Source organism: Oryzias latipes, chromosome 18, assembly GCF_002234675.1.
Source record: "Oryzias latipes chromosome 18, ASM223467v1".
NCBI lineage: Eukaryota > Metazoa > Chordata > Actinopteri > Beloniformes > Adrianichthyidae > Oryzias > Oryzias latipes.
The window spans coordinates 23,099,096-23,126,679 of NC_019876.2; the positions used below are offsets into that span (position 1 = coordinate 23,099,096).

The following is a 27,584-nucleotide window of genomic DNA, read 5'->3' on the forward strand; positions in this document are numbered from 1 at the left end:
GCATACCCACTGACTACATTCACCATCACCCCTTCGATTTCTAACTTTAAACTCATCATCCTGTCTGAGACTCTTTTCACCTCTAGAACACTGTTTACAAACTCCCCCTTCAGAATCACTCCTACCCCGTTTCTCTTCCTATCAACACCATGATAGAACAGTTTGTATCCTCCTCCAATACTACGTGCCTTGCTGCCCTTCCACCTTGTCTCCTGCACACACACACAGTGTGCAGGAGACACTCCTTCTATCTTGTTCTTGGTTGTTAAAATGTGACTGTTCACGTCACTTAGTTTTCAATGACATAATTTGTCTTTAAACTTATTTTTCTGAGTAAGTGAAGCTCGAGTTCTAACGCATTTCTTTAAGTAAGAAGCACTCTACTGAAGTTGACATTTCTCCTTATTGTCCTCTGTTTCATGGTTTGTATGACATGGCAGACCCAGATGCTGAAAACCCAGAAGAAAACTCAGGTGATTAGCGAGAAACAAAGAGTCCTTAATTTTCCAAGGCAGGAAACTAAAAGTTCAAGCTGTAGTAGTTTGTTAGCTTGGAGCTTAGCAGCTGCTCGTGGAGTCTTGGGAGCGCAGCTGGAAACGAGGCGCGGCTGGAGCGGGGCGAGACTTGCTGAGAGGAACGCCGCTGACTGCCTGATGTCTTGGGAGACGAAGGCAAGGATGGAGGGGAGCGGATCGAGCGGCGAGATTGACTGTGGCCCTTGGATGTCTTGGGAACCGTGGCGAGAGTAGGAGCGAGACGTGACGTGAGGCTGAGGCGGATCGTGATGAAGATCTTCCAGGTGGACACTCGTGGATGCAGAACCTGGAGGCGGATCGACAGGCAAGGTAAGTACAGGCCAGAGCATCAACTTAGACAGAACGACTAGAGAGTCAGCAATGCACCGAGGTAGGTAACGAACTGGCGTTGAATGTTGGGCTTGATCTCCTTAAGAGGGGGGTGAGGTAGATGAGCTGAGTGTCCACAGCTGGTTCCATTCTTCTGAGGTGAAGAGCGAGGGGAGGGGGAGGAGAGCTGACAGAGGCACCGTGACACTCTGTTTAGAATTTGTTCTATTGTTCACGTCCTTATTGTTTCTTTCTTTTAATGCCAGGGGATTAAGAACAATCTTGAAACGCAAAGCAGTTTTTTTGTTGATCAAGAAATTTAAATGTGATTTTTGTTTTATTCAGGAGTCTCATAGTACAAAAGAAGATTTAAACTTTTGGAAAAGTCAGTGGGGTAAAGAATTATGGGGAGCTCATGGTTCTAAAAGAAATGGCTGGTGTTTTGATTCTAAAAGATAGATTTCCTGGGGAAATGATCTACCACTACAGAGACCCTAATGGGCATTTAATTATTATGGTGCTGTTAATCTCCGAGAATGTGGCAATCATTTCAAATATATATGGCTACAACTTTCCTTTGGAAATCAGTTATTTGATTTATAGGATGAAAACATTAATTTGTGACTTAAAAAATATCCTGAGGCCTTTTTGATTTTTGGTGGTGATTTCAATGTTGTTAATGACAATACCTTAGATAGACACCCTCCTAAAAAAACTACTCCAAACAATAAGTATTTAGAAAATTTCATGCATAAAGTTGAAATTGTGGATGTATTTAGAGCAAAATTCCCTTTATTACAATCATTTACTTGGCACACCAAAGATTATTCTAAACCAGGGATGCTCATTACGTCAATCGCGATCGACCGGTCGATCTTCAAGGACATGAGGGTAGATCGTGGGACAGAGAAAATAAAAAATTAAAAAGTACTTCTAAAAAATCCACCAGCCAATCAAAATCCTCACCGAGAAGTACGGGACTTGATTGACATGCAGAACGGCCAATCGGAAATCCTCTGATACATACGTCACTGCAGACGTGAGTTTAAAAACACTGAGTGCAAACTCTCTGTCATGAGAAAGTTGCTCTCTGCACCGCGTTACGTCAAGTTCCCGGCAGAAGTCCACTCCACACAAGCGGAGTGTTTATTAAAGACACCCCGCGTTTCTCTTCCTGCTATCAGCTCTGCAATTCTCGCCTGATAAATACGAGCTCATTAAGGAAGCTGTTTTGTCCGAGGCACGCGCTTTGTACGGAGTCAGCAGTGCCTTTGAAACGCCATGATGCTCCCCCCATTGCACAGTTTACAGCAGAGCATGACATATGATGGTTGCTGCTGTCTGTCTTTGTAATAAAACGCCTCATCTGTTAATAAAAAAGTATCTTTGTGTAATCTCACTGTGTAGTTTTTAATCATCAGTACATAAACAATAATGTTACTAATAAACATAACTAACAAACATTTAGTAATAGTATTTTATATATATATATATATATATATATATATATATATATATATATATATATATATACAGCAACTTTTTTGAAAGACTTTTCCTCTTGATTAAGTTAAACCAATGCTTCTCAATAGAGGGGCGCGCGGTGGTGGCGGTTTTATACACAGGTAATACGGGCAATGGTCCGGTGCGCAAATTTAACGTGGGGGCGGTGGTGACAGCGGCTCAGTGCAGACAGAAAGACAGCAGGTAATGCAGGAGAACAGCTGCACTATAAGATCATAAATAAACTATCCATCATTTAGAAAAAAGAAAATCAGAACAATGTTTTATACCTATTTCTTCAGACTAAAAACGGTAAATACATTGGTGTTGCTGTGTTAATGTTTCAGATCAATTTACATCTAATGTTATTTATTGATTGAATTATTTTTCTCAGCATCAAATGGTTCAGTTGGTCAAGATGTTTCTAGTTTAAATAAGGACTGACAGATTTTTTTTTCATTTCAGGCACTTTAAGCTTCTTTTCTGTTTTAGACTAGAACAGGGTTCGTGTGTGGCTAAATCAAGTTAATGTTTGTTGAAAGTGGATTTAGGTTGATTTTTTCTTTTGTTAATGTTAAAAGATACAATTTTAGATATAATTACACAATTTTCATAGATACTTACCTAATATATTGTAAACGCGCGAGTATGTATGTGTGTGGGGGTGGGGGGGCGAAACATTTTCTTTTTCCTAGGGGGGGCCTGGCAAAAAATAATTGAGAAGCACTGGGTTAAACCAATATATCAGAACAATAAAATATTCTTCCAACCCCAAAGCTATAAGAACCTTTGACTCCCTGGAATTTTTTAAATGTACAGAATAGCAACTTACTGCTTTTACTGCTCTTGTTTATAAATTAATTTTTTTCTCCTTTGTTCTTTATGTTCCCTTGGCACCAGTGGCGCCACCAGTGGCCACCCCACTAACCACTATAAGCTGTGGTAGCATCAGTTGTGCGTTTCATCCCAAATGCACAGCAAGCAGGCGGGCAAGTCGCTCTGATCACCTAAACCGGCCCACACCCCCTCCCCTCCCTGCTGCCTTTGAGTGCGCAGACATATGGGCCGCATTTGCACTGCATGGTTCAAGTGACCCAATTCCGATTTTTTTCCTCTCATGCGGCACAGATCGGATATGACCGGTGAACGTGTAAGCAGGAAAAAAGCGCATGGATTCCGATATTCTCAGATCGGATACAGGCCTAATTCATATGTGGAAATAAAGCGAACACGAACCGGATACGTGCATTTGCGTGTGCCATGTAAGCAGACAAATCGCATATTCCCCAGTAAATGCGAGTCGGACATCAGTGACATCAGTTCAGGACACCACCAACTGAGATCACATGACTTATTCAGGTGCTTTTGTGCGCTGATGTTGCTGTCAGCGTGTTACCTTTCAGCCTCAGGCTTCAGACCTAGTCGGAAACCAAACCGCTGTTATTTCCGGTCCAGTCCCAGTCGGGACGCAAAAGGTAACTAATGAATCGGGACACCGTTGCTATGAAACAGGCTAGAAGCCGTTTATTTCTTTGCTTGTGTTGCGGAGTAGGAGCGTGTATGATGGGGACCGCACGTGCGTTGTTTGTAAGGAGAGGAGAGTGTGCGTTCATGTATTGTGTGTTCGGAGGACGGAGAACTGTAATAAAAAGAAGGTATATCCCCCAAATGGACTTTTTTGGAGTCTTTCTTAACCCACTGGAGACTGAGGGTTTCGAACAGGAAAGTGAACCCCGAAGTAGAATCCGCTCTTCGGCCCTCGAGAAAATCTCCCTTGCGTTTCTGACCACGGTCGGAAAAAGAGAAGTCATCGCGCAGGAAAGGTTCAACACTTGGATAAAACTGTTAGCACAACGTGTCATGGCTAGCGGACTTAGGCAGACCCAGATGCTGTAACCCGGAAGGATACTCGGCAGGCAAGGAAGGTGAGTAGGAATAGATTTAATGTATTTAACAGAGTTCCAGATGAGGATGCGGCGGGGATGGTTGGAGGGTCTTGACGGCGAAAACCGTGATCCAGTAGATACCCAGAGAAGCGACAGGGTGGAACCAGCGAGAAGGTGAGTAGGTTGTCCAGAGCGTACCAGACGAGGTCGGGATCCTGGGTAATGAGGAGACAAGGCAGGTAAGCGGAGAAGCAAAAATATCGATATTAATATCATCTGTATCTAAACAATCAGAAACAAGCCAGTAATCTATACGTGACTGGCGGGAGCCATTTTTGTTGCTCCATATGAAACTTGATTTTGTTTGGAATTTTTCTCTCCAAGGATCTTTTAAATAAAATTTTTGTATAAATGAGAGAAGTTCCGTATTAGGATTATCAGTTTGTGGGGGCCATCTATCCAGTTGGCAGTCTAACACCATATTCAGGTCTCCTCTAATGATAATAATTGCATTGGTATGTTTGTTTAAACATTCTATTAAATCTTTTTCTATTATGGATAAGAGTTGAGAATTTTCACGTTTCGTATTGCAACCGAATACATTTATAACTACAAAAGTCTTTTTTTCATAGGTCAAGGTCATACAGACAAAATGACCCTCAGTGTCACATTTATGTGAAAGAATGTCACCTTCAAATTTGTGAAAAATTTGTGAGTGGTGACTACTACTGCCAGTGGCAGCAATGGCTCAGGCGGTTAAGCAGGTCGTCCAAAGATCGAAGGGTCAGCGGTTCGATCCCCGCTCCCCCCAGCCAACTGTCGCTGTGTCCTTGGGCAAGACACGTCACCCTTCTTGCCTCCAGTGTGGCTCCATTGGTGTGGATGTGCATGAATGTCCCGGTGATGGTCAGAGGGGCTGTAGGCGCGAACTGGCAGCCACGCCTCTGTCAGGCTGCCCCAGGGCAGCTGTGGCTACATCAGTAGCTTACCGTCACCAAGTATGAATGAGGAGTGAATGAATAATGGACACACTGTAAGCGCTTTGAGCGTCTGGAAAAGCGCAGATAAATCTAATCCATTATTATTATTATCATTATTACCATGAGAGAGGAAAATGTCATCACCTCATTGAGATCTCCAAAAATTGGCATCATCTTTTGTTGAGTGAGACTCTTGAAAAAAGAAAAAATCTGTGTTTAACTTTTTGGCAAACAAGAGCTTTACACTTTGTAGCATTTTTTAACCCCCTGGCATTCAATGAACCTAAAGATAAAGACATAAGAAAGGAGAGATGATAAAGTAAGAACTTTAGTTGATAAGCTGTGTTGCATCAACCAGTGTGCTAAAAATAAATTAGAAACAAGAACATAAACTTTCAATATTTACATTTATGCTAATGTAAGATTGAAATGGATGAAAAAATATGCTGAATTAAACACATTCAGGCTCAACTTTAAAGTGACTTGAACTTATGAACCAGTAGAACTTGACGACCATATTAAAAGATATTAACATGAATGGCCGATTTTCAACAAAGTTAAATTGCAAACCGCTTCTTTTCAATTACGTCAACTCTCTTCTTTGAATCTTGGATTTCACCAAAAGCAAAGTCCACTGATTTCTTAAGGTCTTCATTTTTAAGTGAGTTGGTATTAATCAGTTGTTCCAACCTGTCAAAGCAAGTGTTGATCAGTTCTGACAAAACAGCTACGATTTCCTGGTTGCCGTCAACACTTCTCTCACCTTTGAGAGTTGCAAACAATGCCTTCTTGTGAGCAGGTTCTTTGCAAGGTGTTCCGTCCTCTGAGAGAGGTAAGGGAGGGAATTCTTCCTCTCCACATATCTTGGTCGTCAGGAAATTTAATGTAGTCATGATCCGCCTTGCCGCCTGCCGCTAGCAGTTGTGTTGTTAGCATTAGCCAAACTTTTATTTTTTTGCTTTGAGCTTCGTTTTCTATCTCGAGAATCCATTTTAAGAGTGATAAGCATTCAGGGTGTTCAGGGTCAGCAGAAAAGATTATTCAGCGTTTAAGTTGTTAGTTTTCCAAAGTAATAATAACTTTTTAGCGCAGCTGGATGAAAAGGAGCATCTGCTCAGGCCGCCATCTTGGACAGTCCTCCTCCTAAAGGTTTCTCCATGAACCGGACTGCAGGTGAGGCGTTCACGTGTCCGCTAATGGCTCGGAAAAACTGCGTTTAACGTCCCGCCAGGTCTGGGTTTGTCCTGTTTCAACATTTGCCTGTTGAAAGTTCATAAGAGATGTTTAGCTAGGTCTGTTGGCGGAAAAAAATGATTGGGTGTTGATGAAAGTTCAAAATCTGTAAGAAGAAAAACGTGTTTTTTGTCAGTCCCTTGTATTTCCTTAAAAACAATGATTTCAAGTATTCTACTGAAATGTCAGCAGAAGGTCACCACCTGTCCAGAAACATGGCGTGAACGTGGAAACATCTCGCTGGACCCACAACCTTCAAGTAGCGTCTGCTCCCGTTAATCACTCAACAATCGTCTCATTTGGTTCGCTCTTAAAAGACGCTGAAAGATTGGCCGTCGTCATGGCAGCTTCAGCCCAATCCCACATCGAGTGACATCATGACAATGAAGCCCAGGATGGCGGTCTAGGACGCTAGCCGCCCATTTCCACTGGCAAAAAAAAAACAAAGGAAGGCTGAAATCATCCCCTTCTTCCATCTAAAACCCTCAATGTTCACTTTGCTGACGTTTTTATGCATTTTTGAGTTTTCTGATGTTTTTGCTGGTTTTACTTTCTGACTGATAGTTTCTTCCTGCAGCTGCAGGATCTGCAGGAAGAAACCATCATCATCTCCCTCAGAGGCTTTAGAACAATCTTTTCTAACCATGAGATCAGACAGTCTTCTTGCTTTCATGATGTGATGTAGGCTGATGGACCTTCTGGTAAAATTGAACTTAAATAAAGAAATAAATGATGATGAATGGGACTTTTGTTTCACTCAAATGTTCAACAGTTTGATATCTTTTAACCCCCTCCCTCCTGAACGACACCCATTTTTCGGATTCACCTGACTTGAGCCCCTGGTATGATGTCATCCACAACCCCGTAGAGTCTACGGGGTCGGGAACCTTTTTGGCCAATAGAGCCATAAACGCCACATATTTTTTAAATGTAATTTCGAAAGAGCCACACAATATTGTAGTGTCCCTTTCCCACACTGAGGCACGGAGACCTAACCTTTGTTAAGGTTGTTTATGCTGGTTACTGCAGGCCACAACAAATGGCGAACAATTTATTCAGCAACTCATCAATCTCTCCCGCTGAGAGCGCTTCACACAACTTCTTATTTGCTCACTGCCGCATCAGCCCTCCTATTCCTAATTCGGGCCATAGCTGAACTCCAGTGGTCCAAACTACCTAACAACAGGCTGAGCGACAGAACTGAGGGCAAATCAGCAGCGCTGCTTGATGCGTTCAATGAACTCCAAAATTTAGAACACGACCCAACAACAGCCACCTAGTTCAGCTCAGTCCGCAACAATATGTTTAAAACTAAATATACGAGTGAATGTATAAACTCGGTGAACTAATAGATAATAGTAAAATGATATGTGGTGCAGATTTTTTTTTCTCCCCCATGAAGCCCCATGAAGCCAAACCCAAAACAAGATGAAGTCTCATGAAGCCAAACCCAGTACAAGATGAAGTCTCATGAAGCCAAACCCAGAACAAAACAAAGCCACATGAAGCCAAACCCAGAACCAGACGAAGCCTCATGAAGCCAAACCCAGAACCAGACGAAGCCTCATGAAACCAAACCAGAAAAAGCTTCATGAAGCCAATCCCAGAATCAGACAAAGGCTCATGAAGCCAAAGCCAGAAGAAGACGAAGTCTCATGAAGCCAAACCCAGAACCAGTCAAAGCCCCATGAAGCCAAACCCAGAACCAGACGAAGTCTCATGAAGCCAAACCCAGAACCAGACAAAGCCCAATGAAGCCAAACACAGAACCAGACAAAGCCCCTTAAAGCCAAAGCCAGAACCAGATGAAGCCCCATGAAGCCAAAGCCAGAACCAGACGAAGTCTCATGAAGCCAAACCCAGAACCAGACGAAGCCCAATGAAGCCAAATTCAGAACCAGACGAAGCCCAATGAAGCCAAAGCCAGAACCATACGAAGCCCAATGAAGCCAAATCCAGGACCAGACGAAGCCCAATGAACCCAAACCCAGAACCAGACGAAGCCCCATGTAGCCAAACCCAGAACCAGACGAAGCCCAATGAATTCTAATCCAGAACCAGACAAAGCCCCATGAAGCCAAACCCAGAACCAGACGAAGCCCCATGAAGCCAAACCCAGAACCAGACGAAGCCCAATGAAGCCAAACCCAGAACCAGACAAAGCCCCTTGAAGCCAAAGCCAGAACCAGATGAAGCCAAATGAAGCCAAACCCAGAACCAGATAAAGCCCCATGAAGCCAAAGCCAGAACCAAGAGTGACTCCCTGGTCCTTAGCGCTGCACGGGAGGGGACGTGGAGATCCTGAGACAGCTGCTGATCCACGGCGCCGAGGTGAACTTGCGCTCAAGTCTTCCTCTGGACCTGAGCGCCAGGGTGTCCAGCAGGCCGCTGTACCTGGAGGCCGTGTACGGACACATGGACTGCTTCAAGCTGCTGCTGCAGTTCTGCGCAGACCCCGACTACAACTGCAACAACTTCAGTGCCAACGTCTACCTCCCCACGCTCATCATCAAGAAGTCCACGGGGCGGCCGTGGTGCAGCGGTAGGGTGGTCGACCCATGATCGTAAGATTGCAGGTTCGATTCCCGCCTTGCACGCCCATGAGTCGAAGTGTCCTTGGGCAAGACACTGAACCCCACCTTGCCTCTGGTGGTAGGCGGGCGCCTGTGTTTGGCAGCTGAGCCGCCACCAGTGTGTGAATGTGTGAGTGAATGTGTGTGTGTGACTGGGTGAATGGGTCTGTGACTGTAAAGCGCTTTGTCCTTGTAGGAAGAAAAGTGGTATATAAGTATACGGCATTTACCATCAAGAAGTCCACCAAGCAGAACAAAGCCGTGGAGCTACTGCTGCAGGAGCGAGGTGGGAAGATCTGCTGTGTCTGAAGCCTCAACCTGGTTCTGGTTCTGGAAAGATCTGCTTTTCCTGAATCCTCAACCTGGTTCTGGAAAGATCTGCTGTGTCTGAAGCCTCAACCTAGTTTTGGTTCTAAAAACTGAGAGTGTAACTTTAGAAGTGTGTGAACCTCAGAAGAAGTTGGTCTCATTTCACCAAAAACGGATCTGAAGGTGCTCAAGGCAATTGTTCACTGTGTTTTGTTTTTATCAGAATCTTTCTGTCTTCAGTCCAAATGACCAGAACCACAGCCTGGCTGTGCGACGGTACCTGAAGAAGATCAACCGGATCCACAGCATCTGCCGGCTGCAGATGCCCACCAGCCTTGTCAGGGTCCGCTCGGCAGTATCATTATCATTCTATACATTTATACAATTCTATACAATTATCATTCTATACATTTAATGATAGATGTATTCTAACATGGAGACACAGAATATAAAAATGAAAATCCAGAAAAATAACTTTAAAGAACTGCTACTAATTTATGCGTCTTTCACTGAGGGAAATAAGTATTTGATCCCCTAGTAAGCATTAGGAGTTCTGACTCACAGCCCAGTAAAACCCTCCCAATCAACTTGTTACCTGAATTGAACACACCTGTTCTAACTAATCTTAGACATGTTGACCAAAGAACTCTCAGGACCTCAGAGACAGGATTAAAGTAACCATTGGCGCAATTGTGAGAAATTTAAGACCCTCAAAAGACCTCTGTTGCGGATTTCCCCGCGTGGGGCGGCAATGATCATGAGAACAGTGAGAAACCGGCCAGCAACCACGCAGCAGGAGTTAGTGAATTACCTCAAGGTAGCTGGGACCACAGTCCCCATGAAAACAGTTAGCAACACTTTAAAATCCTGCAGTGCCCCTAAAGTATCCCTGCTTAAGAAGGCACATGTGAAGGTTTCCCTAAAGTATGCCAGCGATCACCTCAAAGATGCAGAGAAAGTAAGTGGGAGTAGGTTCTGTGGTCAGGCCGGACAGAAATCCAACTAATCGGCCTAAACTCGACTCTTCATGTGTGGACGAAGTAAAATCATGCCTATGATCCCAGGAACACTGTGCCCACCGTCAAACATGAAGGTGGAAACATGTTCTGGGTGTTTCTCTGCCAAGGGCACAGGGCTACTACACCACATCAGTGGGAAGATAGGTGGAGCCATGAACCGTGCAGTCCTGAGAGACAAGCTCTTCCCCTCTGTTAGGAAGCTAAAATAGGGCTGTGTCTGGCTCTTCCAACATGACAATGACCCAAAGAACACAGCAAAGGCAACAAAGAAGTGGCTCCAGAGGAACCATGTTAATGGTGTGGAGTGGCCCAGCAGGTCTACCGGCGTCCGGACAGCCGACCAACCTTGATGATTTAGAGAGGATCTGCAAATTAGATTGGGCCAGAATTCTCCCTTTTCCTAACCTTTTCTTCTTCTTTTTTTATTAACTTGTCCTGTCCAACAACTGGGCAGACAGATGAGAGCTGAAGGCCTCTTATGTTGTACATATTTTACTTTAACAACAGGGGTTATGAATCTTCTGACAAACCAGAGGTATGTCTGAATAAACCCCTTTTTGGAATCAAGGCCAAACTTTATTCATTGTAATCATATTTGACAATTTTTAGTGTTGTACCTGATGGAAAAAGAAAGGAGGGATAAGAAAGAGGGATATTAGAGAGGGGGGGATAGGAGGGTGATTATAGGAAGGGGGGTTAAACCATGCAGCAGCATAAAGCAACAAGTTGCTGGATGGTTATAATCATTACAGTGAGGTTCAGATGTAATACAAGTCTATAAGGGCGGGGCCTGTTCACACATACTCAGATGTTATACCTGTTGGCTCCACAAATGTCAACATGTACACAATACAAATAATGTTCACACACGCATACTTATGCCGTCAAACCAACTAGTGTGAAATATTTCATTCAATCACGGAAACTATTAGCGCCAAAGTGAGCTAACACCTGTGCCCAGGTCAGTTTTTATGTTCTTCTAAAATGAATGATGGAATGTGAAAAGAAGAAGGGAGAGTGCCCAGCCACCCCCACACCAAGACGCCCGCAGCAGCAGCAGTGGCAGCCAGAACCCCCCAACACCCACACAGCAGCAGATAGAGAACAACCGCCACCCGGGCCAGGGCCAGCAGGACCGCCACGTGGGGCCCCGGAGCCCCCGGAGCCAGAGAGCAGGGAGGCATGGGGGCACAGAGAGTCCAAGCTCCAGCCCAACCAGGAGAGCAGCAATCAAGCCGATTCCAAAATCCCCTCAAGCAGACCCAAGAGTCCCTCTGAACTATAGAGGCATTAGCCTTCTGAGTACCGTGTATAAAGTGTTTTCTAGTATTTTAAATAATCGGTTATCTGAATACCTAGAAACAAACGAAGTCCTTGTAGAGGAGCAGAATGGATTCAGGAGAAATAGAGCGTGTATTGACAATATTTATGTTCTGTCCTCGGTGGTGAGAGCTAGACTGCAAGAAAGTAAAAGTACCTTTGTTTGTTTTGTGGATTTAAAAAAAGCTTTTGACACGATAGATAGAGATCTTCTTGAATATAAATTACTCATGTATGGTATTAATGGTCAATTTTATAAAGCAATTAAAGCTCTGTACAAGGCTCTATTAGCCTGTGTGCAGGTGAATGACCTAAAAACAGGATGGTTTTCCACACCATTTGGAGTTGAACAGGGAGATGTTCTTTCACCAACTCTTTTTTCTATCTATGTCAACGATTTAGCTCAAGAAATTAAGAAAACTAACTTGGGTATTGATATCAATAATTGGAACTTGAGCATATTACTTTATGCTGATGATATTATTTTGATAGCGGATGAGGAAATAAAATTACAAGGAATGTTAAATACAATGAATGACTGGTGTAACAAATGGAGACTCACTATCAATGGTGATAAAACACAAATAGTTCATTTTAGAAAACCTTTAGTACCTCAAAGTAATTTTCTGTTTTATTTTGGTAAAACTACTCTCATGTTTACTGATACTTTTAAATATCTTGGTTTTGTTTTTCATAAAAATATGATGTTCTCAGAAGGAAAGCAGTTGTTATCAGATTCTGCTGGGAGGGCGCTTGGTGCAGTGATAAATAAGATGAAGGTCTGTCGTGAGTTAAGTTTTGACACGTTTAGTAAATTGTGCGATGCCATGGTGGCATCTGTGTTATTTTATTCTGCAGGAGTCTGGGGTTATGAAGACACTCCTGAGTGTGATAATGTTCAAAACTGGGCAATGAGATATTTTCTGGTTGTACACAGGTTCACCGCTAAAGCCGCCATAGAGGGGGACATGGGGTGGGAACCTTGTGTGATCAAACAAAGAGCAGAAGTTCTCAGATTATGGAACCGGCTGGTGACTTTACCTGCAGAGAGACTTGCACGTAAAATATTTGATCCCTGGTGTAAAGATGTGTTTAACATTCTGTCCTCTGTGAACCTACAATCATTATTTTTTAATTGTTTGAAATGTAAGATAGATAATGTTAAGGAAACTTTAGTTGGTTATTATGAAAAAGACTGGAAAATGAAACTGCTTCAAAAACCAAAATTACGAACTTATTTGCAAATTAAGTACACATTTTCTGCTGAGCCATATGTTATATATAACTTAAAAAGAGGACAAAGATCCTTATGTGCTCAACTAAGAGCAGGAGTGCTCCCCCTACAGGTGGAAGTAGGGCGCTTTAAAGGCATTCCTGAGGAGGAAAGACTGTGAGGTCTGTGAGCTGCAAGTGGTGGAGGATGAATTTCGTTTTTTGTTTTATTGTCCTTTGTATGAAAAACAGAGACTTTGTATGTATGAGGTAATAGAAAAGAAATGTCCTGATTTGTTTTGGTTATCTGAAGACAAAATTTTACGTTGGCTTTTTGAAAATGAAATCTTTTGTTTGGCAAATTTTGTGTCAAAGGCATGGACAATGAGAATGTACACTTTGTATTCTGTTAGACTCTGATTAGGGGGATTATTGTATTTTTGGTGATGGGGATGTATCTTTATGTATTGTCTTTCAGTGTCATATAAGCCCGTGTGGGCTGGGCACATTAGTGCATGACACTTAAATAAATCAAATCAATCAATCAATCAGTAGGTCCTTCCCCCAAGGTACATTTCAGGCTGAACCCCCCCCATCACTGATGTATGCTAACCTTAACTGCAACAAACGTTTGACGGCAGTGCTTGCAAACAAAGGAATTGCCACAAAGTATTAAGTGCTTTTGGATTGAGGGATGAAATACTTATTTCCCTCAGTGAAATACAGATACATTTTAATAAATTCTTTAAAGTTATTTTCTGGATTTTTATTTTGATATTCTGTCTCTCCATGTTAGAATACGGCTCAATCAGGACAAGACTGAAGTCTTGGTTATCGGTTCTGAAGCTGAGAGAGATGGGTCCAATTTTATCTGTCAACCCACTTTATGAAAATATGTGATACAGTAAGGAACCTTGGTGTGATTTTAGAGGCAGATCTTAGCTTTGAAAAACATGTCAATCAAGTAACCAAGACTGCATTTTACCATCTCAGAAATATCGCCCGAGTGAGACCCTTTCTCTCTGGAGCCAGTGCTGAAATCTTAATCCATGCTTTTATTACATCAAGGATAGATTATTGTAATGCCCTCCTTTCTGGTGTAAAGAAAACCACTATCAATCGCGTGCAGCTAGTCCAGAACTCTGCTGCATGCCTTTTAACGAGAACCAGGAAGAGGGAGCACATTACACCAATGTTAAAATCTTTGCACTGGCTCCCCGTCAGCTTCAGGGTTGATTTCAAAATTCTTTTACTAGTTTTTAGGTGTGTCCATGGTCTTAGTCCTTCTTTTATATCAGACTTGCTTTTATCGTATGAACCACCTAGAGTCCTTAGGTCCTCAGGTGCAGGCTTGCTGAAGGTCCCCATGGTCAGGACAAAAAACCACGGAGAGGCCTCATTTAGATACTACGGGCCTCGTCTGTGGAATAGTCTGCCTGAGGATGTGAGGGCCTCATCCAATGTGGAAGTTTTTAAAAAGAAATTAAAGACACACCTTTTTAAATTAGCTTTCAATTAGATTTTATGTCTTTTTATGTTTTATGATGTTTTAATACATAATTTTAACATTTTACTTGTTTAATCTATATATGTATATGTATATATATATATATACATATATATATATATTTATTTTTTTACTTTTATATTTTATGATATTTTATCATAAATATTTATTCTTCAATCTTTTTATGTTTTATGATGTTTTATCACATCATTTTATTTGATTAATCTAGAATTTTTATTCTTGTATTTTATGACATTTTATCATATACAAATCTGTTTAAATCTAGAATTTTACTTGTATACTTTTTATGATATTTTAACACATTTATTTTATTAGACTGTTTACGAGTGTTTTCTCACCCTTGGCTGGGGTGTTTGGGTTTTATACTGACCAATAGGAGGACAGGGCAGACGGCGCTTTCTGGTTTCTCTGGTTCATCTTTATTTATTTTATTTTTTTCCACTGGTGTTTGTCTTTGTGTATTTTATTGTGTGGGGTTTATTTAATGTACCTTATTGTATTTTATTGCATTTGATTTTGTTTTTATGTACAGCACCTTGAGCTGTCTTTGCTGTCATGAAAGGTGCTATATAAATAAAATCAATTTGAATTTGAATACATCTACCATTAAAAGTATGGAATGGTCATTTCTTTATTAGTGGACAAAGCAACTAAATAAGCAAGGGATAAAATACTTTTTACTTTCACTGTACGTACACGACACATATGTGTGTGTGTATATGTTAGGGGGGTGGTTGATGGTGAAAGGCAGTAAGAAGTTTGGAGATGATGGGATGAAAAGATGAAATTGAAATATTGCAGATTAGAGGGATGATCTGGGTGAGAACACACGAGCCACCAAAGAGGAACGGGGTATTTTTGGCCACAAAAACAGTTTATTAATCTTAAAACCTGACTGGCCAATGAGATGATAAAAACTAAAATACATAAAACCGCTCTAAAAAGTATAAAATACAATAAGATGCAGAAACAGGGTAAAAACGACTAAAAAGCAATACTAAAAGTCCGGGGGACAGTCGACAAAAGCAGCTTTGGGAGACAGCAGATCCGGAATCCAGGGGACGTCCTCCACCCGCCAGACTGCACCCATGATGTCCTTCCTCCATGATCAGGGAAGTCCTCGGGTCACACGCACCAGGACCTGCAGGCAAACACATCTGCCAGCACCAGAAGCAACCACGGTTGCCTTAGGCCATCCTGAGGAGTGTGGCTACGCTTTCCCATACTCACAGGCCAGGCAGAGTTCCCCTCTGCCTCTGCGCGTTTTCAGCCTCACACACTCCTCCCCGTGTCATGTCGCTTCTGGCTGGCCTTCCGGCGCGCTGGGACTCCTGCATGGAAACACACAAGCGGCAGCACCAAAGGTACTCCAACATCCAGGTTGGACCCAGCCTTCTTGTGTGTTTCTACCAGTCTGCTAAGTCACGTCGGGATACTTACAACACCGGCAGGGTCCCTGCCCTGCCCCTGCGTGTTGACGGCATGGCAGAACTGGCGGTCCCAGCGGTCCAATTGCCCCCGGTGCGTGCGCCCTCCTCACTCCATTGGTGCATCTGATGAGTGGTCTGGCGGTCCAAATGCGTCCCCTGTGCATAGAGGCCCGGTGGTTCCCGGCGTGTATGCCATGCTCCCAGGGTGCGCAGAACCAAGCGCCCCTGGGGTGTGCGCCCTCCTGGCCAGGCAGGAACTTTTCCCAGAGTCCACTACATTCTGGAGCCCCCGTCTGCTTCTCTGCTCCACTCCTATATAGTCTCTCAATTAAGAGCAGGTGCTTCTAATTAAGGGGCGTGTCCACATGCAGCATGCAAGGGGTGTAAAAACACAACAAACATGCAAAAACCATCCAATCATGCAATTAGTTTGTCCCACCTGCTCACATATACACCATGTTTGGTGATTGCTGTGATGTTGGCGGTCCGGAGACATGTTGTATCCTCCCCCCACGCTAAATGAGATCAAAGCTGATGTTCTGGTGTTCTGGTCGGCATCTCATCTAGTTCTTTGGAAATGTTTAAGTGATCAGCGTTAGAGAAAACTTCACATGAAAGAAGTCTGTGGAGTCCGTCTGAAGCTTTCCTTGACGATGATCTTCTCTTTCTGGAAGTCTGATGTTCAGAGGAGTGTTTGTGTGTGTGTGTGTGTGTGGGGGGGATCCAAAGAGGTTTTCTATTAACCTGGAGGGTCAGAGGACTGTTTGTGGATTTATGGAAACTTCCCATTGTGAACTGAGTGGCGGGTCATGTGACCACAAACCCCCCAGACTTTTCTTTGGATAACTTTTTTGAATCGTCTCTATCTTTCTGAAGCTGATGAACAGACTACTTTAGCGTTTTATTATTTCTCATGGAAGTTTTGTAGTTCTTCTCTCTACATGTAAAGTTGGAGGAGTTTATTTTTCATGTTCAGTCCCCCCCCCCTTCATACACACGTTCCTTCCCGTAATGGGGGGTTTGCTTAATGTCGATGGCCTCTCTTATCAGAATGTCAACAGTTGTCACAGATGCAGCATGAACTTTACTCACATCCACCCGAGCGGTCAGTGAAGCTGGACTTCTGGGAGCAAACAGTCTTAGCTGCTGCATCTCCTACTACTCTGGGACTTTTCTAAGGATGGGGGACACCGTGTCTTTGTCTGCAGACCAGCGGCAGCAGGAACTGAACCTGTACGCCAATGCACTCTTTACTTCAGCCGAATGGAAAGGCTTTGACATCGACCAGTAAGTTTAACCGGTCCAAAGACCTTCTCCGGTTCTGTTGTTGTGGATTTGAAGGTGTGGATTTCCCGCAGGTCTCTGCAGAAATTCTCAGGATTGGGTGCAACAGCGCAGCTGAACGCCTACAGAGACTACATCATACAGGGACAAGACCTGATCTACATTGGGAACACCCTGGAGAAGCTGGGGTCTACTCTGGGCGGACTCACCCCCATCGCGAACGCCCTGGGGCCAGTGGCGCTCTGCATTTCTATGTTACTGGAGATAATCGGCGTGTCCCTGGGCAAGAACGCCATGGGCACGGCTCAAATGCTGCGGCGGGTCTTTGCAGAGGAGAAGGCCAGTGAGGTGAGGAGATCAGCAGGACCGAGACGACCAAGAAAGACATAGATGCTCTGAAAAGTACTGAAACTTTACCCTCAAACTCTCTTTTGTTGTGTTCAGGTACGAGATCTGATGGACGACTACTTAAAACGTCTGCAGATAACCCTGAGGAACCCAAGGCTTCAGCTGGACGACACCCGCCGCCTGGAGGCGGAACTGAGTACTCAGCTGACACGGTTGCAGGTTCAAATCTATAAAACTGAACTTAGAGCTGAAGTCCTTCAGGAAAGAAAGAGAGATGATCTGATGACAAACAGATCAGTTTTCACATTCATTTTTCCAAGAGAGACGAAGTTTACTCTGTCATAAATCGACTTTGATTAAGCCAACATGTGAAGAACAAGTGATATTAACAGGTGACAACATACAAGTGTCAACAGCAAGGTAACAACAGACAGATGTCCATAGACAGGTGACGACAGACAGGTGACAACATACAGGTGATGATAGACATGTGACAAGAGACATGTGAAAACAGAAAGGTGACGATGGACAGGTGACGACATACAGGTGACCATAGACAGGTGACAACAGACGGCTGACCATAGACAGATGACCATAGACTGATGACACTAAACAGGTGACAATAAGCAGGTGAAAGAAGAAAGGTGATGATAGACAGGGAACAACCGACAGGTGACCATAGACAGGTGACAACAGACAGGTGGCGATAGACAGGTGAAGATCACCAGATGACAATAGACAAGTGAGGATAGAAAAGTGACAACAGACAGGTGGCGATAGACAGGTGAAGATAGACAGATGACGATAGACAAGTGAGGATAGAAAAGTGACAACAGACAGGTGACCATAGACAGGTGACGATAACCAAGTAACAACACACAGGTGACCATAGACAGGTGACATAAAACAGACAGCTGACGATAGAGAGATGACCATAGACAGTGGATAACAGACAGGTGACAAAAAAAAAAAGTGATGATAAAGAGGTGATCATAGACAGGTGACGACGGACAAGTCATGACAGACAGTTGACAACAGAGAGGTGATTACAGACAGATGACAATAAACAGGTGACCACAGACAGGTGATAGACAGTTGAAGATAAACAAGTGAAGACAGACAAGTCATGACAGACAGGTGACAACAGACAGGTTAAGACATACAGGTGACCACAGACAGGTGAGGATAAACAGATGACCACAGACAAGTCATGACAGACAGCTGACAACAGACAGGTGATAACAGTCATCTGATGATAGACAGCTGGCCATAGACAGGTGACCATAGACAGGTGACAACAGACAGGTGAAGATAGACGTGATGACAGACAGGTCACAACAGAAAGTTGACAACAGACAGGTGACGACAGACAGATGACCAAAGACAGCTGACACTACACAGGTAAAGATAGACAGGTGATGATAAACAGGTGACCACAGACAGGTGATGATAGACAGGTGACCACAGACAGGTCAGGACAGACAGGTGACAACAGACAGGGGGGATAGACAGGTGATACTAAACAGGTGTACTGCAGTCTCTTCAGGTGAGACTTGTGTGTTCTTTGTTTCAGAACTCCATGGTATTTGACGGACACATGAGCACTCGCTTCCTGAAGCAGTGGGTGAACGGAGCCGCCTTCCACACACAGATGCTAATCCACGAGGCTCGTCTGGAAGGGTCGGCGGGAGTCAAGGCCACTCTTGCAGCTGCCGTTTACCATCAACAAATGAACTTCCTGTTGGAGAAATACAAGGCCTACCTACAGACGGTGGCCTCGGTCCACGGTGACGCATTCTCTGCCTATCAGTACATGGACAGAATATGTTCAGTGGAATACGGAGAAGGTCCATATGGAAAAAGACAGATCCAGATTTTCAATGCCAAGGAGAAGTACTGCTTTAAGACCCCAGAGTTCATAGAGACGCTGTTTCAAAGACCAGAGATCGCTTGGGCTAAGACCTACTTCTCTGACCTGCAAGCAAATATTCCATTTCTGGTCAAACTACGAAATAACTTTGTCATCATCAATTGAGATTACCAAGAGCTTCAACAAATGACTTCGAAGAAAGAAAATCAACGATATCAATTTAAAGGACAACCTTTTATTGAGTTCTTAGAAAAGCAGCGACTCAGGTTTCAACATTTGCCTGTTGAAAGTTAATAAGAGATGTTTAGCTAGGTCTGTAGGTGGCAAAAAATGATTGGGTGTTGATGAAAGTTCAAAATCAGTAAGAAGAAAAATGTGTTTTTTGTCAGTCCCTTGTATTTCCATAAAAACAATGATTTCAAGTATTCTACTGAAATGTCAGCAGAAGGTCACCACCTGTCCAGAAACATGGCGTGAACGTGGAAACATCTCGCTGGACCCACAACCTTCACAAGTAGCGTCAGCTCCCGTTAATCACTCAACAAACGTCTCATTTGGTTCGCTTTTAAAAGACGCTGAAAGATTGGCCGTCGTCATGGCAGCTTCAGCCCAATCCCACATCGAGTGACATCATGACAATGAAGCCCAGGATGGCGGTCCAGGACGCCAGCCGCCCGTCTCCACTGGTAAAAAAAAAACAAAGGAAGGCTGAAATCATCCCCTTCTTCCATCTAAAACCCTTAGTGTTCACTTTGCTGACGTTTGTATGCATTTTTTAGTTTTCTGAGGTTTTTGCTGGTTTTACTTTCTGACTGATAGTTTCTTCCTGTAGATCCTGCAGCTGCAAGATATGCAGGAAGAAACCATCATCATCTCCCTCAGAGGCTTTAGAACAATCTTTTCTAACCGTGAGATCAAACAGTCTTCTTGCTTTCATGATGTGATGTAGGCTGATGGACCTTCTGGTAAAATTGAACTTAAATAAAGAAATAAATGATGATGAATGGGACTTTTGTTTCACTCAAACATTCAACAGTTTGATCTCTTTTAACCCCCTCCCTCCTGAAAGACGCCCATTTTTCGGACTCACCTGAATTAAGCCTCTGGTATGATGTCATCCAGACCACATGTGTCAAACTCACGGCCCGGGGGCAAAATGTAGCCCTCCATGTCATTTTATGTGGCCCGCGAGAGCATACAAGTTTAAAATAAAAATAAAAAATTGGAGTATATTTATTCACATTTAGGGGGAATCGGACTTGAAATATCAGATTGGGCTGCTATAACAAGTAAATGTATGTTGGTTTTTTTAATGCAACGGTAAATGTCACTTTAAAAAGTTATAATAAATAAATAAATGAGTAATTTAGCATTAAGGAGTAGTTGCGCTTATTTTTCATTACATTTAGTTACATGTATAAGTTATATCTGGCCCTTTGAGGACAGCCACTATCCTGATGTGGCCCTCGATGAAAATGAGTTTGACACCCCTGCCGTAGACCATACCTAGCGCGTATGGCAGCAATAGCTCTGCCAGGACCACGGCAAAGGCGCCCAGCAACCCGGCCACAGGTTAAACTATGCCTAGCTGCCCGTACCTGCAGGGGGAGGGCTAAAATCAGCTTGCAGTTGGCCTCTAATCAAGACAGGTGAGTGTTCCTTTTCCCACCAAAAGGCTGTCCAGGTTGAAACCCCGGATCCACGGAGCGGTAGGCTCACTGCTAAGCCTACTGGGAAATTCTGGATTCCGATGCCAATGGCCAAGTTCCTGAAACACAAAGTTCTGCTTCATCAACCCGGCCCGTTTTCTGTTCAATGGTACCATTTATTTATTTTGATTAACTTTTTTTGTTTTTGTTTTTTTTAACTTGTCCTGTCCAACTGCTGGGCAGACAGGTGAGAACTGAGGGCCTCTTGTGTTGGACATATTTTACTTTAATAACAGGGGTTGTTAATCTGAATAAACCCCTTTGGTAATTGAGGCCAAACTTTATTCATTTCAATCATATTCGAAAATCTTTTGTGATGGACCAGACGGAAAAGGAAAGGACGGAAGAAAAGAGAGGGATGTTAGAGAGGGGGCATAGGAGGGTGATAATAGGAGGGGGGGGGGACCATGAAGCAGCATAAAGCAACAAGTTGCTGGTTGTTTATCATTACGGTAAGGTGATGTCCCTTCACCCTCCCCACCAAGGGGCACTAAATGTCTAAGGTGCGGTTAAAATTGGCGGGTAGGGCGCTGAGAGGACATCTGCTGCTTGCTGGCAGTGATGTCCAAGCACCCCCCCTACCAAGGGCCCTACATGTCTAAGGTGCAAATAAAACCGAGAGAGGGTGAGCCCATTCCATACGGCAACCCTGGGAGAGGGACCACTGCCAAATAGCTATATCAAGAAAGGGGTAAGTTGGGGACAGCTGGTAGACTGTCCCCCGGTGGTCAAACAGCTGTCCCCCAGCCCCCCCCCAGCATAGGGACCAGGTCCCCTCAGCCCAGGGGTCCCATCCCCCGACGCGCCGACACCCCAGGCCCAGCATCACCCACCCTGCACAGAGAGAGAGGAGCCTGGCTTGCATGCAGATGTCGACAAATACTGTAAGAGTTGCCCTCAGTGCCAGAAGATATCTATGAAAAGGTCAGTGAAAGCTCCGCTCCAGCCTCTTCCAATAATTGGGACTCCCTTCAAACGTTTGGGCATGGATGTTGTTGGCCCTGTAGAAAGAAGCAGAGCTGGAAATCATTACATGCTGGTCATTACAGATTACGCAACAAAATACCCAGAAGTCTTTGCTTTGAAATGTGTCAAGGCAGAAGCTGTTGCATTCTCTCTGGTGCACTTTTTCTCAAAAGTGGGTTTCCCTAAAGAAATTTTGGCAGACCAGGGGCCTCATTTATAAAACTTCGCATTTACGCCGTAAATGCTGCAGCCTCACAACCTCGGACCGTGGCCGAAATAAGAAAGAAAGGGTCGAGGCAAAAAAAACTTCTGGCGCTGCATCGCCAGAGTGTGTCTGCCACGGGGGGGGGGGGTACGACACCGGAGCTGACCCCTCTTGATGACAGACTGGCGGCAATAATTGGGGAATCCCTTAAGTGGAGTGGTGACTGAGGCGCAGGGGGACACGACGCGCCAGATGCACCGGGTGACACACCCCCAAAAGCTCCTACAGTACGGCTCGAGGAAGTCGGAACCGGCTCATAAGCCAGCAAGTCTTCTTGCTGTCTAAAGATGCGTTCACTCCGAATTCTTCCATTTGCCACATCTTCTAAGAGCGCAAGATCAGCCATTGTGCGTCATTACGCATTGTGATGGGGCATTTTATTTCCCTCCATTTAATTACATCTGACAAGCTACAGATGTCGGTAATAATCGACGTGGAAAAGGGATATTGATCAGCGCAAATGTAATTTCTTGTTGCTTTCTGAATGGTTGAGACATACGCCATACATTGTTTTATCAAAAATAAAACAAAATAAAGGCATATGCATGAATACCATAATTCCGTAGCTTATGAAGAAATGTTTTACTATGAAAACAACTTTCCCCAGTGGACAATTAATGCATCTCTCTCTATCTATCCATCTCTCTGTCTGATTGCACCTATATCTGCTCCGCCAGACGGACACATTGACGGGTTCTGTTAACTATATTATTTATGAGGATGAATTGCACAACATATTTCACTTTTCGTTTGCAAATAAGTGTTCATTTGAATTTCTGTTGTAATTTTCGTTTGATTTTTTTTTTTTTATTTGTTTCACTGCTGATCGATCAAACGGGTGTTCGTGTAGGCTGTTAATTGTAAGACTTGCTTTGTAAAGTCTTCATGTAATTTCTGAGAGGCAGTATTATCATTTTCACTTTCACGTGTTTCTTCCATCTGCCGACGGTGTCGCCGTTTCTCATTTCACCCGTTTTTGTGCGTACGCCTGGGTCAGAGCTTGCGTGAAGGACCGCACATTTTCCTGTCACGTTTGCTTTTTATAAATCTCAACTATTGCGTAGAGAGTGGCGTACGCCTTCTTTTGTGCGTACGCAACGTTTATAAATGAGGCCCCAGGAGACTAACTTTATGTCTACACTGCTTATACAGGTTTACCAGCTCCTGGGCATAAAGAGTATTCGAACAACCCCCTATCATTCACAGACAGACGGACTGACTGAGCGGTTTAACCAAACACTCAAGCAGATGCTCCGCTCTGCATTACTGTTCAGTGGTAATAAAACAGACTTGTTCCAATTAATGGAGTAGTCTGATATAGAGGAGAATTTATTAATGATTGTTGTTGTTTCATTTACAGAATGTAAATGACTTAAAAACAGTAATATGTCATCTGCATAGAGGCTAATTTTATGATGGCTGTGTTTGTTTTTAATTCCTTTAATGCTCTCATTCTGTCCTATTGCTGCAGCTAAAGGCTCAATAAATATAGCAAACAGAGAGGGGAAGAGTGGGCAACCCTGTCTTGTTCCTCTTCCGAGAAAGAACCTGTTGGAAGTCTGTTTATTAGTTCTAACTGATGCATTGGGGTTGTGATATAATATTTTAATCCAATTGACGAATGATTCTCCAAACCCAAACTTATGGAGGGCAGCATCCAGCGATAGTATGGTCATTTCCTGGTTTTTAATGGTGGCAAAGTCAATTATATTAACAAGTCTGCGGAGATTGTCATCCGAGTGTCTGCCTTTGATGAATCCAGTTTGGTTGAAGTGAATTATGTGAAGAGTGATTTTTTCTATTCTCTGTGCTAGTGCTTTGCAGATAATTTTTACATCTGCATTGATTAAAGAAATAGGGCGATAGCTTGAAGGACTAGTGGGATCTTTGTCTGGTTTTAGAAGAAGAATTATGTTGGCTGAGTTCATGTTAGGTGGTAGTGATTGGCTTTCATTTCAGTCAGACAACTCTTGCAGTAAGAATTATTTATTGGACATACTTAATTTTCCACATTCTTTAAGTTGGCATTCACATCTTTTCGTTTGGCATAAGGCTTCGTTCAATTCCATGAAAAATTTCCATAAAACTTTCGGGTAACAAAACCCCCCTTTATGGAGCCCACAGGTGGAAGCCGGGAAGGAGGGAGGGGCGAAGAATGAGCGCTGAAGGTAAGAAAGAGAATGAACAGCTGCGCACCTGGGCTTAAATAGGACGCTGAGCAGGTGAGTTACTTGACTGAACCGCCCTAGGGTAAACACTGCAGCGAGTATCTGCCTGAAATACGACAAGTCGTCATTTCAGTCAGACAACTCTTGCGGTGAGACATTTTTATTTAACATACTTAATTTTCCACATTCTTTAAGTTGGCATTCACATTTTTTCGTTTGGCATAAGGCTCCGTTCAATTCCATGAGAAATTTCCATAAAACTTTCGGGTAACAAAACCCCCAACACCAAGATCATCCAGAAGAAGAAAAAATGTGAATGTATAATCAGTGTGTAATAAGATGAGGTGTGTTTTCGGCGGCATTCCATTTTCATTTCATTCCATTTTCCCGTATGACTGCTATGTGTGACCCGGCATCATTGACCGTTTGGGCCCCTCCGTTCGAGTAAAGCGCCACGAAGGGGACATGCTATGTAGTGGATCTGCTATGTGTGACCCGGCACCATTGACCGTTGGGCCGCTCCCATTCGTGGAAACCACTAGGGGAACATACTATCTGAAAGAGAGAGGGAAAGAAATAAAAGGGGAGCCAACATAAGAATTACTCATACCTGATCTTTAGAACGTAAAGCTCACGTCCACAAAGCGCTGTGCGGAACTATAATTTAAACCGCCAAGAACAACCCGTATGAGACACTAACTTAACATCCATTCCAATGCTTCCAATGGCGTATTATGACATGCTTAAGTAACAGCCATTATTCAAACTTCCATTAAACTAAGAACAAGCTTGATGGCCATAAACTTCTTCCATTTAGGCAACTATATATACATGAGCTTAAGTAACATCCATTATTTCGAAGCTCCCAACGACAGTACAACGAACGAGCTAATAGCCATACTTTTCTCCATTTGGCATACCAATTATACGCACTCAAGTAACATCCATTTAATTGAGGTTCCATCCAAATATTAAGAACTTGCTTCATTGGCATACTACAAACAAATGAGCTTAAGAACCAAATTCAAGCTCCAGCGCATACTATGATACAACTTAGAACATCCTAAATTTTGAGGCTTCCACCTGGCAATAATTTTCTTTTAACATCTATGATCGAAGGATTTACATTCATTCTGCTGTTGACATTGATTGAGTGATTAATTCAGTCAGAAGTGTCATTGGAATGCAGAGGAGGTCCACCACCCCTTCACTTTCAGTGCAGCAATAGGTACGTTGAGCAGACATCGTTGCAGCACCAGATCAAGGAATGCAGGGGTGACATCATTTTCTGGAAATGGAGAAGCTGATCGGGGCGTAGGGGTTCGCAGGCTCAGGATGCGATGCATAGATAAAGACAAAGCAGTATTAGTCTTGACAAGAATATATAAATAACCCAGAAACTGATCAGTTTCAAAATGCTTGAGATAAATGAAATAACAGTGCTTTTAAAGAATAAATCTGAGAAAGTGAAATTTAGTAGACAGTTAAGGTACAGACCCATTGTGGATTTATCGCACCATAGAAACCACCATAATAACAAATTCCAACAGTGAAATGATAGTGAAATATAGAACCTGCACGAAATCTTAACACCAATTTTTATATATACTCCAATGATAAGAAAAGTAACCTTTGACAGTTTCAGAGGGACGCATCTTCAGGAGGTCATCAAGGAGCAGGTGATGGGAAGAGTAGCCAAGGAGATTTGTAGATGAGGAAGGTCAACATCCCACGTAGCATAGGATTACAGCTCGGCTGGATTTGATGCTTTGTATTTGATATTATTGGTTCTCAAATTTGTGGACAACAAAGTACAGACTACTGAAATTTTAATTAGCCAAGGGCGTCTGGATACTGCAAAAGAGAACTTGAGAGCTATGAGGGATCATAAGTTTTGATAGTATTTTTGCTAAACTGTCCCTTAAGCATTTAGAAGCGGATTATAACAAGCCTCTAAATGGGGAAGCATCTAGCAGAGTGTCATCTGCTTAAGCAAGGCAGATAGAAGACTGACTTGTGGACACAAGATTTAACTCTTGAACTAAGCTTGAGAGCGCAAGGGATATATTTCCTACGGTCAGGGTAAAAACTGCTCATGGTGTCATTTAAACAGTAACCAAGTCAACCGATGACACATTACTATCATTCACTATTGAAACCGCCTTAAGATAATCTCCAAGGCTGAAATCTCTCACAACCGGACGACCCCTTAAAAACCATCAGAGCTGTGGATTCTGAAACACAAACACAAACCACTCTTAAATCCTTTTCCCCAAAACCAGAAGGCGCAGCCTCAGAAGAACAAGTGGAGGGAGCCTGAAGACACGACAGTCATCATAACAAAACCACTCCAAGCATAGAGAGGGAAAGATCAAACGTAAAACACAAAAATCCAGAACAGGAACACGGGGCCCAGAATCGAACTACCCAGAACAAGAACACAAGATGAACGGATGACCATAGGACCAAAGCCACAGCAAATGTCAGGTGGCCCAATCATTGAAAAATCATATTCAACCAAAATTTGAATAAACGACATGCTGCACAAAAGCTAGAGATGACATAATGGGGAGACAAGCATCAATGAACCATCCAGATCCATAGAAGAAAAATAAATCCGGACGGGTGGAGGACCATACAGTATAGACAACGTGGAAACCCAGATTTGAAAATAAATTTTTTTTCCACAGAGATTCAAAAGACCAGGGATCTGAGGAAATGTGGCCACCGAGAAATCATCAATAACTCCCAAAATGAAGGGGGACCCATCGCCTATAAATATCCAGTACAGAGCTTCTGATAATAAAGTCGATGTTATGAGGACTGCCACGACAGCTGAAAGGTAAACTGACAAAACTTTGAGTGCCAACTGAATGCCAAGAGACGCCACTGAGAGGCATAGAGGCAGAACAGTGAGAACATCAGCGAAACGGTCATCCTCAGCCTTATATCGCGTTCGGAGGAAAATCGTGGAGACAGCATGGGGAGCTGAAGAAAATATATACTAATCCTGAAGGCGCATGAGGAACCAGGCCACTGATGCCCAGAAAGATGAACTGCGAGGCGCTAACAGGTCCAGATCAAGTCACGTCAACCTGAACACTTCCTAGGGGCCACCTTCAGTGGCGGCTTTGAA

General features: G+C 43.3%; 1 protein-coding gene and 1 long non-coding RNA gene across 2 annotated transcripts; one reads left to right on the forward strand and one right to left on the reverse strand.

The window, feature by feature from the left end:
* Positions 1-15,263: 15,263 nt before the first annotated feature.
* LOC111949301 lies at positions 15,264-16,523 on the reverse strand. The gene is made up of 2 exons (XR_002875315.1): positions 15,639-16,523; positions 15,264-15,549 (listed from the first exon to the last, which is right to left on the reverse strand). It is a non-coding gene; the product is annotated as an uncharacterized LOC111949301 (long non-coding RNA).
* Positions 16,524-16,926: 403 nt separating this feature from the next.
* LOC101174798 lies at positions 16,927-20,349 on the forward strand. The gene is made up of 4 exons (XM_004084304.4): positions 16,927-17,125; positions 17,197-17,470; positions 17,567-17,689; positions 19,044-20,349. Exons 1-4 carry the CDS (start codon positions 17,019-17,021, stop codon positions 19,503-19,505), a joined length of 966 nt encoding a protein of 321 aa, XP_004084352.1. The 5' UTR covers positions 16,927-17,018; the 3' UTR covers positions 19,506-20,349.
* Positions 20,350-27,584: the final 7,235 nt, after the last annotated feature.

Excerpts from the sequence above, each read along its gene's own strand:
- LOC101174798 (XM_004084304.4), top strand. The coding sequence starts at position 17,019 with ATGGGGGACACCGTGTCTTTGTCTGCAGACCAGCGGCAGCAGGAACTG. Across the intron at positions 17,126-17,196 it reads AAAGGCTTTGACATCGACCA|GTCTCTGCAGAAATTCTCAG; the intron begins GTAAGTTTAACC and ends GATTTCCCGCAG. Across the intron at positions 17,690-19,043 it reads CTCAGCTGACACGGTTGCAG|AACTCCATGGTATTTGACGG; the intron begins GTTCAAATCTAT and ends TCTTTGTTTCAG.